Consider the following 16266-nt stretch of genomic DNA (forward strand, 5'->3'; position numbering starts at 1 on the left):
ATTAGAAACTGTATAGGCCAATATAAATTCCTGCAAAAAAAAAGGACTTCCACACACATTCTTTTTATTTTATTATTATTTTTAATAACATTGTGGACAAATAAATACATTTTTAATATTTCATACTATTGAAATTCTGCCAACCAATAAATGTAAATGACAACAACAACAACAGCAACAAAGATAATTTTCTCATGAATCTTCTTTTTCTTGGAACCTGTAACAGAGAAATCAAATGAATAATTTCTCCCGCCGGTACACTGACAGATTGTACTAATGGCAATTACAATCACTTAAAACATTGTTTAGGACAAAATTATCTCTAAAAAGTGCTTAAGTGTATAATTACCTGCAGTGTATACATGTGAAGAAGACTGTCTGCCCTTCATCTGCAGATCTCATCTGTCTTGTATGATACACCATTCCCTCTTTATTACAGCGAGAACATCTCCTGTCAATCTGATGAAACGTTTGCAGAAAATGAGAAACGGGTGAAAATGTCTGTTGGGTGACATTACAAAGAGAACTAATAGTTTTTAATAATCAATTACTGTATTTTTAAATAACGTACCACTGGGCCCTTCAATTCAGCATCTTCGGCACTTTCACCAACGCTGGAGCTCTGATCCAAAGGATTAAACACCACCGATGACTTAATAACTTGACCTGTGAATTCTGAGAGAGAATCCTACAGTTGGGTCATTCTACAGAAACGTCCACTTTTGGTATGACAAAATGTCTCAAAATGTATTTCTTTTTTAACATTTAAACTTAGACCACATTATTATTTTACACTTGGACTTTATGAATACACATAAATGACAGCTTAATGATTTTTTATTTTTTTTGTACATTTATTTAAATACTGCATGTCCCTCTTTTTGTCACTGGTGTTACCTTACTTCTCTGGCATTTTTAAACATTTTTATGAAATATTATTTCTCATTTTTTTTCAGCACATGCAGTCAGAGTTACAGAATAATAATGATAATGCAAAAAATAAGGAGATTGTGTGTTATTTATTTTAATCAGGTTTGTTAAAAGTGTGATTGAATGATGTTAATTCAATTGCGCAACCATGTATTTGCTATAACAATAAAAAATATTTGAAAAACAATAATAAACAAGTAATGATACAATCCTTTACATCTTAATTCTTGAGTGTAGCAGAATTCAATGAATATAAAATTATTATCATGTCACATATGACATTTTATTTAATGTGACAGACAAAAAACAGTAACACCAGTGACACAATGAATCACCAGTGACATATACATAAGACCAAAGATCCTTAATTTTTCAACTATAATTAAGTAGTTTGGACTAAATTTTTACATTTGGTGTACAATAAAAGACTGTCATTGACACTTAGTGAAAGCAGTCAGTAAAAGATTATAAACAACATTTTAAAACTGTCTGTAAAGTCGCTGCACTGAATTTAGCCAAATCCCTTAATTTAGCCATATCTGACCAAAGGAGGATTAACAATGAGAAAGAAAAGTTAGAATCATGTAATCTTAGTGCTTTTTTTATGCAAAATAACTAAATGAATAGCTTTAAATAAAGTTTATCTATAAACGGGTAACACCAGTGACGGTACCACCAGTGATATTTTCATAAAAAGGTAACACCAGTGACAGTAACACCAGTGACATTTTTCATAAAAAATGCATTTTACAAAATGGCTGCTGCAAGGTGTCAACCCACATGTTGTCAACATGATATATTCACTAAATCAAGTAATTTAATCCATTTGTATTCTAGTTTTTTAAAATTCCCTAGCAATAAAGTAGGTCACACCAGTGACTTCAACTAAAAGCTTCATATGAAAATATGATTTATAATTAAAATATCTGATAACTGAAAAGAGATAGTGGACTTTCCATTGGCCTTTCTTCATTGATCTTCAGGAAACAGGTAGAAGGAAGTCAAGTGATGTCATCAGTGTGATTTTTTCTTTCAAAATAAGAGATTTTTGTTAAAGGTAACACCAGTGACACAACACCAGGGGACCACTACATTCATTATATATTTTATAATATTTATTTAGCATTTGTTTTTTTTATGTCATTTACATTATATATTTGATAGTTATGTATACATTATTGTATTTGAAATGGTAGAAAAACCTGTTTGTGAGCTCAAAATAAAGCACTTTCCCTCTGTACATGACTGTGGGACGAGCACTTCTGTGGCGCTTGGAATTTTTATAATTAATTAAAAAACAAATATTGCCACATTGATGCTCAACAAGGTTTCATTGTTCAAATAACAATTGTTTCATATTAAAATATAAAAAAATTGTAACCTAAAGTGTTTTTCAAGTGTAAAATTTCTGTAAAGTCTAGGGACAGAAAAGTGGACGTTTCTGTAGAATGACCCAGTTACATCATTTATTTCTTCCATAAATGTATTCAAACTTTTAGTTTTAGTACTGAAAGATGTTTTATACAAATCAAATTATTGATATTATTATTTATTTTACACAGTTTTTCCTCTGAACTTTTCCCAAGTGGCCCCTGGGGGTCACCGAATCGCAGTCTGAAAACCTCTGCCAAAAATTACACGTTATGACATTAAAAAGATCTCTCTCACCTCGAACAGCGATTTCAAAAGAGCATCGAGGGCATTTAATAGTATTTTCCTTTCCAGGCACTGGGAGAATGTTCCCACATTCAGGGCAAAAGTTGAAGTCACCTCTAAAACATGACATTGCTGAAAAAAATAATTACAGAGATTTATTTTACACACTACATCCACAGCGTTCAAAACAATTAGGACTTCTGTAACTAACACATGAGTAACTAACAAACGTGTATGCACATAAACATAACTTACTTATCAAAGCTCAAACACAATTGCCTTATCTACGCTATTTTCAATAACAATAACACGATTTCTTCGCTAGAAACAGAGATATCTCTTCTCAAGGCAGTTCATGCAGTTCCACATGTTGGGTCCTTCATCAAAACATTCAATTCGTCGCATGTTGATGACGTCGCAAACATATCGAGCAGGTGTAGTGAAATCCAACGGCTTCATACAGCATTTCGAGGTAACAGCGATTATTTAATCCTAAAAAAAAATTAAAATTAACACGGAGAGTGATAACAGGCTTTATATTCCGTTAGAAAACACACAGGAGTGTTGTGTTATAGTGTTTGATTTGGCCCGTTGCATATTTTGTGCTAACGTAAATGGATAAGCTACTGCTAATATATCTGATATAGTTTCTTAGTTTAAAGCGACCTGCCTCGAGTATTAATTAACATAAAAGAACAGCTTTTGTAGCAATTGTAATACTGGAGAATTATATTTTATTGTTTAATAGCTGTCTTAATTAAGAGTTGTTTAAGCTATAAGTCTGTATGTTATCAAGTCGAATAAAATAACAGACACGCATTTCTAATGTAATTTATGATCATGTTATGGTTATAAATATGTTATCAAATCTTATTAAGAATATATATAGTATTTAAAATTATTTAGATTTGATAACGTTATTCCCATTCACACACACACATATACATATATGTAGTAAAGTGTCAGTTATGTCAAATAACACACATAACATAGTAGCAGATAATAGTAGATATAACAATGATTGACAGGAAGAGGTTCTGTCAGTTACTCCAACATATCTTTCATCATATGTTTGCACTAATTGTTGTCTTATCCCAATCTCTGCAAGATGACAGAGAACGACGTTGAGAATGAGCTGTTAGACTATGAGGAGGATGAGGTTGATGGAGGTGTTGCTGGGGATACAGGGCTTGGACACAATGATGGTGTCATATCCATCAGAAAAGAAGGGGTCAAAGGGTCATATGTGTCCATCCACTCCTCTGGATTCAGGGATTTCCTTCTCAAACCAGAACTCCTGAGAGCTATAGTGGACTGTGGCTTTGAGCATCCATCTGAGGGTGAGCAATTCTACATGTGCACTCATATAAGGTTCTTTGATATCAGTTATATAAGTTAATATGAATATATTTGTGGTTTTTCTCTTTCAGTTCAGCATGAATGCATTCCTCAGGCGATCTTGGGGATGGATGTATTATGTCAGGCCAAGTCTGGAATGGGGAAGACGGCTGTCTTTGTGTTGGCCACGCTTCAGCAGCTGGAGCCAGTGACCGGTCAGGTAACAGCTCTCTTTTAAAAGGATCTGAAAACAAAGAACTAAGACGTTAATAAAATTATGTCTCTAAGCGTGGGTTTGACCAGTAATTGCTGTCATCCAGGTATCGGTGTTGGTGATGTGTCATACCCGAGAGCTGGCGTTCCAGATCAGCAAAGAGTATGAGCGCTTCTCCAAATACATGCCTAGTGTCAAGGTAGGAAAAAAGACGTTCTATTTGAACCTGTTTGCACCTGTTTACACTTCTAGGAAAAGCTTTAATACTGTACCCGTTTTAGAATTACTAATTTTGATATATAGCAAACACTTACTATAAAAATCTGTTCAGATCTGTACTCTGGAAGACATCTGGGATAGATTTAAAAATGAGCTCTCTTTCAGTTCATGAGTTAAATAGAATTCTGCATCACAGAAATTTCTGAAATTTGAATTGGAATGACAGGAAGAGGAATTTACTGAATTGTAATTGAATTGCAAAAAAATGCAGTTACACTGCTGAATAATTTCATTATTCCAACATAAGTTTTGGTACAAAACATGAATAATTACATCATTAATTTAGACAACTGATTCCTACCTGATATGCGGAATGCAATTTTCAACCGATTATATTAATCTGAACTTAATGTAGTACTGTCAAAATAATTAACACAACCAAATTTACCTAATTTATTTTTGCCTATAGCACCACCAAATTGTTTACATATAATATTATAAAAATAGCACAGCCCTTCATCTTCATCAAAAACATTCTGCTGATTACTATACAGTTTTTTCCCCAAAAAATTTCACCCAAAAATCTCTGTCTGTCTATATATATATATATATATATATGGATCAGCTTTAATGGACTTATCAAAATAATAAGTCAAAAGTTTACAAAAAAAAATCTAAATGTATCATTTAAGTTTCAATCTACAAAGGAGTGTAAAATTATATTCAAATACTCAATTTTAATTTTTTTTTTTTACATAAACACAAGATAAATAAGCTTTTTTTTTTCACAAAATCTATCATATTCTGGTGCTGTTTAGTTGTAGGAAAACACCCACAGATGTAGCATAAAACATCTGGGTCATACTTGCATTTTCTTCTGACACTGGTCTTAATTCTATCCTTAAAATCAGGATTAGGCATAAAATAATGTCAAACGTGAAAACCGTTGGAAAAATGAACAAATAGTTCTAACCTGGCTCAGAGGAAAATGGGAATCATGTCTTTGTGGCTCTTTTTCTGGTGATTAAGTGATAATACAAGAATTCTTCACCATACAAATGGTTGTTGAAAGCAAAAATGTTATGAAATGTACATATTTTGTAAGAAAGTGTGACATGCATTTTGAAAAATAGATGAATCTGTTAATTATATATTGATGTGTGACTTTTAATGGTGGAAATGAAATGTTTTTCCACCGGAAAATGAAAGATATTTTTATTAAACATAATTTTCAAGAGCCATTCAATAATATCATCTAATGTTTCCTCACATATTTAAGGGTAATCCATACCGATTAATAAAATGTATTAATAAAACCTACACTTATAGTTACATTTCAATACACTTACACTTCCTGTTTGCTACGTCATAGTAAATTCAAGAATTTAATTTCAAATGCACAAACTTTTCTCAAGAGCGTTTGCTTGCACTGCCTCTCTCCCCCAGGTGGCGGTGTTCTTTGGGGGGTTATCTATAAAGAAGGATGAGGAGGTGCTGAAGAGAGAGAGCCCTCATGTGGTGGTGGGAACTCCTGGACGTATTCTAGCTCTGTCTCGCAACAAGAGTCTCAACCTGCGACACATCAAGCACTTCATCCTGGATGAATGCGACAAGATGCTGGAGCAACTTGGTGAGCAATCTCTTTTTGAGTGGCTGTGTTCAGAATAGAATTTACTGAATGAATAGTGTGCAGTAAACTGTGTACTACCTACTTTTCTTTAAAAGCAGTAAGTGAAACAGTAGGCATTATTCCACAATAACCAGTAGTATGCTGTCATGTGACCTTACTTTTAATTCAGTTTTAAGTAAAAATGTCAGCTTTTGGCAGTCAAATCAAATAATCACACTAGAAAACAAGGTCAAGTGCACTGCATTGTGGGATAGAACATTCTGTTCAATGTTCTTTGTTGTGTACTGCACATTTTCCCTATTTTTGAAAGATTTCTGTGCACAGTATTCATACTGACACTATATAGTTCAGAAACAGTACGAGAACCATGCTGATAATTGCAACATGATATTCAGTATTTCGTTTTTAATAATATAAATGCATTTTTCTTTTACTGTGCCCTTCAGACATGCGGCGTGATGTCCAGGAAATCTTTCGAATGACCCCTCACGAGAAGCAGGTCATGATGTTCAGTGCGACCCTGAGCAAAGAGATCCGTCCAGTCTGCAGAAAGTTCATGCAAGATGTAATTACGCCTCTCCTACTTCTACCATGTCAACAGCTCCTTCCCTTCACAAGACCACCTCATACACACCTGAACGAGATCCATTTACGGCCTCCCTGAGACATCGTAACACTAAATGCCCCTCTCTCCTGCCCGATTGATAATCACAGACTTTTAACTAATAGAGGCACAGTGAAAAAGATGTTAAGTCCTTAATCCCCGCCTCAGCTGGCAGCGCTGCGTCGGCATTTGGCAAACACGGTCACCCGTCCGTTTGGCCAACAGATAATGCACCATCCATCATGCTCAGTCCTCTGTAAATTTAAATAGGTCTTTTAACAACCTTAACCAAAGTCATGAAGAGTCCATTCAATTTATTTTAAACAGAAAAAGAGGATGTCTTTAAGGGAAGGATGTATCTCCAAAAACACTTCAGGGCCATAAATCAAAGCATAAACACATCTTTCAAAATCATTTAGGGAGTTAAATGAAAGAAAGCAAGCTAACTCTAACAAAATCCCTCTTATATTTAAATAATACTTGACTCTCAGTATCTATTTATCAAGACAAATTGCTTTAGTTCCTGCTCGACTGTAATTCCAGCCTGGAGAATTGTCCTCAAATAACCTTTAATTAAAAGAAGCACTTGTTGGGGCTTCATGAATTCTGTTGCCAGCTGCCAGAGACTCTCAAGGGGCACAAAACTAAAACCGATAAAGTATCGGCCCAACAAAGCAGGCCAGCTGCTAAAAACTACATTAGATTCACGACAAACTGGCACTCCAGGGCTGCAATTAATTACACTTTAACAAAGCAGACAGCACAATGAAGTCATCTGAGAAATAAAGCGAAACAAAAAGATTCAGTCATTGGCGGCATAAATGAGTTCAGGTGGACCAGCCAATGATGGAAAAGCTCTTCATCAGTCCAGCTTGACAGTCTGAGATTAGCACTGTTTCTCATCTACCCCCAAGAAAAAAGACAAACTGTCTGTCACTAAGTTAAAATCAAGGCAATAAAACTGGCCCGAAACGGAAAAGAAAGTGTGCGCGGGTGTGAGGGACAAGAGAAGAGAGAGAAAGGGAGGATTAAGCTGCGGAAGACTGGAGCGAGAGGGATGAGACTTTGAAGAAACTTAGAGGAGAGAGGAGATATGCGCGGGTGTAGATAGAGACGCTCTTGAAGAACCGTTAGGTGGCAACTGAAACTGAAAGCTGTGACTCAGACGGAAAGCATAAATAGTAAAATACAACTTTGAGCACCTTTTAAAAAATTCTCAATGACTTGTGAGGGGCATTGCCTTAAAGCAGAGTGGCTTTACTAAATATTCATGAGCAAATCCCTGGTGCACCATAATATACTATATAATAATGACTCTAAAAACTGATTCAAACATACACTCTCATTTAGTGACAGTTAGGATACATAAATACTGTGCACATTGAGATGCTGCCTAATGTAATCCACTGATTTGAGGTTGGTAGAAAATATAGTAAATTAGTAGTAACCTCATTCATAGGTTGAAGACAAAATAGTTAAATGAGCTTTAGACAGACCAGCTCAGCAGCAAATAGAGGATTGATTGACAGGAAGTGAAGATAGATTTGCCTAAACATCTCTAAGGTAAGTGCAAAGATGTGTGTTAGACACTAAAAAAGGTGGAGTGTAGTGCTTTGTTAAGGGCCCAATAGTGATAGAACAGAATTGTGATCTCAGTATTTTTTACTTGGCCACCACTATTTGTTATTCTCCCCACAATGCTTGTTTTAGTAGCTCAGATTCTCAGAGTCTCCCACCTGCACAGATAGATTAGATTGAGGATGTTCTCTGTATATTTAAAGGGTTAGTCCACCCAAAAATGAAAATAATGTCATTTATTACTCACCCTCATGCCGTTCCACACCCGTAAGACCTTCGTTAATCTTCGGAATGCAAATTAAGATATTTTTTGTTGAAATCTGATGGCTCAGTGAGGCCTGCATTGACAGCAATGACATTTCCTCTCTCAAAATCCATTAATCTACTAAAAACATATTTAAATCAGTTCATGTGAGTACAGTGGTTCGATATTAATATTATAAAGCGACATGATGCGGTTTAACATGTGATCTGAATCATGATTCGACCCAGAAGAATCATAACACTCCGAAGCTTAATGAAAAATTTGTGTTCCGAAGATGAACGAAGGTCTTACGGGTGTGGAACAGCATGAGAGTGAGTAATAAATGACATTTTTGGGTGAACTAACCCTTTAATTAAGCAATCTGGTGGATGAATTTGGCCTTCTGAATCGATTTGTTAGAACATCCCATTGCTAAATGTGAGGTGGAGTATTTAAAGTCAACATGAAACAGCGTTCATAACTCTAACTTCATAACTTTCTGAGTGAAAAATAGGAAAAAAAGAGGGAACTGAAACACCACCAGGACAAAAAAACAATAAAATTCTGTCATTATTTACTCACCCTCAAGTTGTTCCAAACCTATAGGAACTTCTTTCTTTGGCTGAACATAAAAGAAGATATTTTGAAGAATGTTGGTAACCAAACAGTTGCTGGGCCCCATTGACTTCCATAGTATGTTTTTCTTTACTATGGAAGTCAATGGGGCCCGTCAACTGTTTGATTACTCATATTCTACAAAATATCGTCTTTTGTGTTTAGCAGAAGAAAGAAATTCATACAGGTTTGGAACAACTTAAGGGTGAGTAAATGATGACAGAATTTTCATTTTTAGGTGAACTATCCCTTTAAGACTAGTATGGTGACTAAATGTTGAAATTTCCTCATTGTAATGCCTTTTAATTGTTATCACCATAACTTGCCACATTAACTGATATTAAATTACTAAAAGGCTGCATTAACAGTAGCCTAAAATAAGCGCATTTAAATGCACGTTAAAAATTAGTTTTCATTCGGACAAAAGCAACTATTCGTAATTGCTAGAACCTAGATAATGTGATTGTTGATTGGTTTCATCTAGCATATGTACACACGTCAATCAGACTTGGTCTTATACTTGAGCCTCGTTCAGACTGTCAGTCCAAATCTGATTTTTGTGCATATCTGATTGGAATCCAATCATAGTTATCTAGTGTGAATGCAAGAAAATCACATGAAATGTTGTTGTTGTTGTTTTTTTTTTTTTACCAACGCAGTGTCATTGCCATATAAATCAATGCAGATATCCCGGAAAACAAAAGATCACCACGGGACACACATCGGATCTGAACAGTTGTGATACACAGTGTGGACAGTCAGTAATTTAGATCAGATTCCAATCGAAATACACAAGTAATTGGATTCGGACTGACAGTGTGAGCATAGATGTAAAGACTCTATAGCTGTTTGGTTACTTTTTAAGGTCGCGATAAAACAAGTAGCGGCAGATCCGAATGAAATGGATTATCAAAAAAGAAAAATGTAAGGTGAAGACTTCTATACATCAGTTGTTAATTGGATCACATTCAGATCTGCCTCTATCCAATCAAAAAAAAAAAAAAAGTCCTATATTGTAATGAAAAAATATAGAATTTAATTAAAAAAGACAAGGTCAAAAATAATGAAACGTATGCATGGATGAATTGTTCAGAAAAAGATACATAAGATACATTTAGAAAATAGATAGTGGACTGATGAATGACTGATGACATTAAGAACAGGAAAATAGGGTCAATTTTGATTTCATGTTGACTTTATACTACTTAAAACTCCTTAAAACATATGTTTTCATGTAATTTCCAAACTGCACATTGATTGGTAGTTTTACTTTGTGTTTTCAAAAGATCTGTAGTTTTTGAACCTTTATTTAGAAACTGCACAGATATGATTTTAGGCTTGATATTGGTAGCTAAAAGTAGTCTAGGACAGCAGGGTAGCATTAATCAACTTGTTTGAGACAGTGTGTGTGTGTGTGTGTGTGTGTTGTGTCCTCATTGGCTTGGGATGGGAGGGGAGGGTGAATCTAACACCCATCCCTTCTCTTCCTTCCCTTTCTCCTGCTGTTTCATAACTCTCTCCTTTCTAACACCATGTTTCCTTCTCATTGTCGTCCCTCCCCCACCACTGTCCTTTGCTAAAATCTTTATACCTCTTTTGTCCTTGTTTTTCTTTGTGTTCTGGTGTCTTTTTTCCGCCCACAATGACACTCATTCCACCCATGCCATCACACTGTCATAAATACCACTTCCTCTTTCACACCCTTGTAACGTTATTATCTGTACCACCCACATCTTGTCAACTTTCCTGTATGTGTCTTCACAAAATCTTAACCCCCTGAACCTGCACACTCCTTTCCCACCCTTCCTCACCTTCCCCCTGCTTCCACTGGTTGTCCTAGCCGATGGAAATTTTTGTGGACGATGAGACCAAGCTGACGCTTCATGGCCTCCAGCAGTACTACGTCAAGCTGAAGGACAACGAGAAGAACAGGAAGCTCTTTGACCTCTTGGATGTGTTGGAGTTCAACCAGGTATCTTGAGATTCCACCAGGACAAACACAAATGTCCCCAAACACTCTTTAAATCCATTCAAATCGAGAGTGACTCGAGAAAAAGACCAGAGTGATTCGCTTAATTAAGTCTGCAAATCTATTCACCAATTTTTTTAACGTTTGCATACCTGAAAGTGACATGAACTCTGGTCATTCACAGGCTGTAATGCAAAATACAATTGAACCTATTTGAATACAGATTTAGTTTATGTGACTTAAATGCAAACTACAACCCTCTGGAATGGAACGATGGAAGTAAAGTTATGCGAGGATAAAAGACAGTAGGGTTCAAAACTACATTGAAAATGGGGGATTTAAAATCTTAAACCTAGAAATAACATAATTGTATGCAATTGATTTACATGTAGTTTGAGGTTGTAAGATGTTTTTAAAGTCTCATGCTCATTAAGGCTGCATTTATTTAATCAAAAATACAGACCTGAATTTTTTAGCAGCCATTACTCTAGTCTTCAGTGTCACATGATCCTGATTTGCTGCTCAAGAAACATTTCTTATTATCAATATTGAACACAGTTGTGCTGTTTAATATTTTTGAGGAAACCATGATTTTCAGGATTCTTTGATGAATAGAACATTCACAAGAATAGCATTTATTCGAAATCGTTTGTAACAAATGTTGTTACTGTCATGTTTGCTCAGTTGATATATATAGCTTCACTGTCCATTATTACTTTCTATATTCCTTGTACTTAAAGGGTTAGTCCACCCAAAAATGAAAATTATGTCATTAATGACTCACCCTCATGTCGTTCCAAACCCATAAGACCTCCGTTCATCTTCGAAACACAGTTTAAGATATTTTAGATTTAGTCCGAGAGCTTTCTGTCCCTCCATTGAAAGTGTATGTACGGTAGACTGTCCATGTCCAGAAAGATAATAAAAACGTCATCAAAGTAGTCCATGTGACATCAGTGGGTTAGTTATAAGTTTTTGAAGCATCGAAAATACATTTTGGTCCAAAAATAACAAAAACTACGACTTTATTCAGCATTGTATTCTCTTCCGGGTCTGTTGTTCATCCGGGTTCACGACTCTCTCAGTGACGCTGCTGACGTGTTATCCGGTGCGCCCGAGCTTCGTTTACAGTCTGAGGGAGACGCACGCTGTATTCAAGCTATTCTACATTGTTTGTATTTTGGTATTGCCATATTTTTTAAAATGGTGTGCATGTCGCGGATGTCCTGATCACCAAAAACAACGACGTATAAGTGCATTACCAACACCGACAGATGAAAGGATTCATTGGAATCAATTCAATGGATAGGATTCCGGAAGAGAAGACAATGCTGAATAAAGTCGTAGTTTTTGTTGTTTTTGGACCAAAATGTATTTTAGATGCTTCAAAAACTTATAACTAACCCACTGATGTCACATGGACTACTTTGATAACGTTTTTATTACGTTTCTGGACATGGACAGTATACCGTACAAACACTTTCAATGGAGTGACAGAAATCTCTCGGACTAAATCTAAAATATCTTAAACTGTGTTCCGAAGATGAAAGGAGGTCTTACAGGTTTGGAACGACATGAGAGTGAGTCATTAATGACATAATTTTCATTTTTGGGTGAACTAACCCTTTAAAGGTCCCGTTTTTCGTGGTTTTTTGAAGCTTTGATTGTGTTTATAGTGTGCAATATAACATGTGTTCATGTTTCGCGTGTAAAAAAACACAGTATTTTTCACATAATTTACTTATCTGTATACCGCTGTTTCCACTGTCATAAAAACGGGCTGATGACTTCCTTGTTCTATGAAGTCCCTCCTTCAGAAATACGTAACGAGTTCTGATTGTGCCAGCGGTTCCTGTGTTGTGATTCGACAGCTCTGAGCGAACCTTGCCCGGAAAGGTCACGCCTCTTACCATAACGTGGAGATGCATGCGCTCAGTGTTATTGTAAACATGTCTTTAATTTTACCCTATCAATTTGAGCCGGAATCAGACCCGGTGATTGGACTGCGGGATGAAAATAACAGCGTTTCGACGACATGGCGACAAACACACTCTACAAACGCAACTCTTGTGTATTCCTGTGGGCGGAGGTTAGTAAAAAAACTGTTTTAGTGACGTCATTAAAGAAGGAAGTAGAGGGATGTAGTCCAAACTGGCCGTTCAATGTAGGCGACTTCTGTTAAATAAAATATCTCGCTTGGCATTGAACTTTGAGCTTTAAAATTTTACAGATTTTATTTATACTCTAACAACAACATTACACACTAACTAAAGTTTGAAACATGGGATCACGAAGAATGGGACCTTTAATATCAACAGTATTAAAGGATTAGTTCACTTTAAAATAAAAAAAAATTACCCCAAGCTTAACTTGCCACCTGCGACATAAGTTACGCTTTTTTCATAAGTTCAATACGGAAGGCGGTCTGGCGGAAGCTAGATATTTTACTTTATAACTTGTTAAATATGGATATTTTTCTTACACAAACGCATCGCTTCACTTCAGAAGGCCTTTATTAAACCCCCGGAGCCGTGTGGAGTATGTTTATGATGGATAGATGCACTTTCTTGAGCTTCATACTCTTTAGTCCTGTTCACTGCCATTATAAAGCTTGGATGCAACAGGATATTAATATAACTCAGATTGTGTTCATCAGAAAGAAGAAAGTCATATACACCTAGGATGGCTTGAGGGTAAGTTAAACTTGGGGTAATTTTCATTTGAAAGTGAACTTATCTTATAATAGCTCTGTTTATTGGTTTCTGGATGAAAAAATTTTGTTGACGTTTTGTTTTTTTCACCAATTGAGCTAAAAGATTAACAGATTAACCTACGCTATGAAAAAGTCAATGGGTTCATTTGTGGTCCATTGAAATTGTTTGTTTCGTTTTAATGGTAAAAATTGGCTGGTACAGTGTTACAGCTGTTTAGTATTGCAGGTGGTGATCTTCGTTAAGTCGGTGCAGCGTTGCATCGCTCTTGCTCAGTTGCTGGTGGAGCAAAATTTCCCTGCCATTGCCATTCACAGAGCAATGCCTCAAGATGAAAGGTAGAAAACATTAACACATTTTGCACTTTAATGTTATAGTTAAGATAGTAGGATTTTATGGGGCTCATATCACATCTGTGACTCTGATTATTATCCCAGACTAGCTCGATATCAGCAATTTAAGGATTTCCAGAGACGGATCCTGGTAGCCACGAACCTGTTTGGCCGAGGAATGGACATCGAAAGAGTCAACATTGCCTTCAACTACGACATGCCTGAAGATTCAGACACATACCTGCACAGGGTCGGTTCAGTTCTTGTAACAGTAACTCATATCAAACAGCCAAATCATGGAATGGATTCACCTGAACAGCTTTAACTTTTCTCATTCCTTCAGGTTGCAAGGGCCGGCAGGTTTGGAACGAAAGGTTTGGCCATCACCTTTGTGTCAGATGAGACTGATGCCCGCACTTTGAATGATGTTCAGGACAGGTTTGAGGTGAACATCAGCGAACTTCCAGAGGAGATTGACATCTCGTCGTACAGTGAGTGTTAACATTCAATCTTTACAAGATGGTTTTAAAGGGAAAAATCACAAAAACATTAAATTCACTTATGATTTATCACCCTCATTAAAAAAAAAAAAAGATATTTTGATATTTCTAGGTTGCTCTTTTTTATATAATGAAGGTGAATGGAGTTGGTGCTGTTGAGGTCCAAAATGAGAACATTTGTATGAGGGAGACCAAATAATGACAGAATTTTAACTATTTCTTTAATGGAAATTTTTTAAATTGTCCAGATTTAGTTGTAATGTTTTGAGAAAAAAAGGTCAAAACAGCCAAATGTTATTTGAATTTGTACAGTCATGAGCACTTACGTGATTTTCTCCTTGTGTATCCATTTCTCCTAGTTGAACAAACACGATAAAGATGACAACACATCAGGCAGCAGTTTCTTCAGAGGATGCATGGCATTGTAGCATTTGGTAGCAATTGAGAGTTTGTATTTCATATAGACTGTTATGGTGTTTGTGAATACTTAAAACAGCTCATATCACAGTGTTATCCTATATATTTTGGTGGGTTTCTTAATGCCTCCTCAGTAGTTCAGTTCTGGTTTTGCTTGGTAAAATGGAAATTATTTTATTATTTTTCCTCTCAGTATGAATCATTTTCCATTTGGCTTGTTTTAGTCATTTATAATGAAGAGGCATCATTTTTGTTTTCTGTGAGAGGAGGACTTTTCATCATTGGACTATAATGGACCATACAGTTGATTGCATTGATGTAAAATAGTTTGAAAGTTATTAAACATATTAGCAGTATATCCTGAATGCTTGTTACCAGTAAAGTAGGTATCAATGGAATGTATTCAGTGTTTGTTCGATTGCCAGACAAATGGTCACTTTGTTTAAACTACTCAATGCTTGTTAAACCAAATAAATTGTTTGTTTAATTTACAGACACTTTTTCAATTATTTAAACAGTGTTTTCACACTTGGTTCATTTCCAAGATCTCAGTGTGGTTCGCAAGACTTTTGGCTGATACCTGATTGCTCTAAAACTTCCCTTGTTCCCTTGTGTAATTTGTCATCAGCAGAGTCCACTGTGGTTTACCAGTGCTCCAAATGGGGTTACATTTCCTAATGTAGGTAACTAAGAACAACAGGTAGAAGTGTCAGTGTGGGGTCACCAAGTATTTTTTTTAAAGAGAAAAAAATAAACATCCCCTTCCATTTTCAATTTCCCTTAAACAATTAGACCCCTACGGAGGCACTAAAGGGACAATATTTTTGTTAGAATATTTATTAATCTTTGTTAACATTATTTAAAAGAAATACAGCTGTTTATCATGTTAGCTCAGATCTATTAAATGTTAACAGCTTAACGTTTGATTTTAGTAATATTTTTACAGTGAGATTGTTTAAAAATTATATTTTCTGTCTTAGTTCATGTTAAAGGTGCCCTAGAACTTTTTTTTTAAAAGATGTAATATAAGTATAAGGTGTCCCCTGAATGTGTCTGTGAAGTTTCAGCTCAAAATACCCCATAGATTTTTTTTAATTAATTTTTTTTAACTGCCTATTTTGGGGCATCATTAAAAACGAGCCGATTCAGGGCTGCTGGCCCTTTAATTGCTCGTGCTCTCCGCCCACGGAGCTCGCGCTTGCCTTAAACAACATAAAAAAAATTCAAACAGCTAATATAACCCTCAAAATGGATCTTTACAAAGTGTTCGTCATGCAGCATGTCTAATCACGTAAGTACAGTGTTTATT

At 35.7% G+C, this 16266-nt stretch overlaps 2 protein-coding genes across 2 annotated transcripts; one reads left to right on the forward strand and one right to left on the reverse strand.

The window, feature by feature from the left end:
* Positions 1–34: 34 nt before the first annotated feature.
* polr1h (RNA polymerase I subunit H) lies at positions 35–2982 on the reverse strand. Its single transcript, XM_048201201.1, has 5 exons — positions 2842–2982; positions 2599–2718; positions 572–675; positions 350–459; positions 35–217 (listed from the first exon to the last, which is right to left on the reverse strand). Exons 2-5 carry the CDS (start codon positions 2714–2716, stop codon positions 193–195), a joined length of 357 nt encoding a protein of 118 aa, XP_048057158.1. The 5' UTR covers positions 2717–2718; positions 2842–2982; the 3' UTR covers positions 35–192.
* ddx39b (DEAD (Asp-Glu-Ala-Asp) box polypeptide 39B) lies at positions 2932–15450 on the forward strand. The gene is made up of 11 exons (XM_048201196.1): positions 2932–3058; positions 3695–3926; positions 4017–4144; positions 4245–4337; positions 5804–5987; positions 6434–6552; positions 10869–11000; positions 13937–14046; positions 14146–14290; positions 14384–14531; positions 14900–15450. Exons 1-11 carry the CDS (start codon positions 2942–2944, stop codon positions 14914–14916), a joined length of 1425 nt encoding a protein of 474 aa, XP_048057153.1. The 5' UTR covers positions 2932–2941; the 3' UTR covers positions 14917–15450.
* The last annotated feature ends 816 nt before the right edge of the window (positions 15451–16266 follow it).

The sequence above is a fragment of the Megalobrama amblycephala genome, linkage group LG9, assembly GCF_018812025.1.
Source record: "Megalobrama amblycephala isolate DHTTF-2021 linkage group LG9, ASM1881202v1, whole genome shotgun sequence".
Taxonomy (NCBI): domain Eukaryota; kingdom Metazoa; phylum Chordata; class Actinopteri; order Cypriniformes; family Xenocyprididae; genus Megalobrama; species Megalobrama amblycephala.

Coding starts and splice junctions, on each gene's coding strand:
- polr1h (XM_048201201.1), bottom strand. CDS start 2,716: ATGTCATGTTTTAGAGGTGACTTCAACTTTTGCCCTGAATGTGGGAAC. Junction 460..571: donor CTGAATTGAAGGGCCCAGTG/GTACGTTATTTA, acceptor ACGTTTCATCAG/ATTGACAGGAGATGTTCTCG. Junction 218..349: donor TTCACATGTATACACTGCAG/GTAATTATACAC, acceptor TCTCTGTTACAG/GTTCCAAGAAAAAGAAGATT.
- ddx39b (XM_048201196.1), top strand. CDS start 2,942: ATGCAGTTCCACATGTTGGGTCCTTCATCAAAACATTCAATTCGTCGC. Junction 3,059..3,694: donor GCTTCATACAGCATTTCGAG/GTAACAGCGATT, acceptor AATCTCTGCAAG/ATGACAGAGAACGACGTTGA. Junction 6,553..10,868: donor GCAGAAAGTTCATGCAAGAT/GTAATTACGCCT, acceptor TGGTTGTCCTAG/CCGATGGAAATTTTTGTGGA.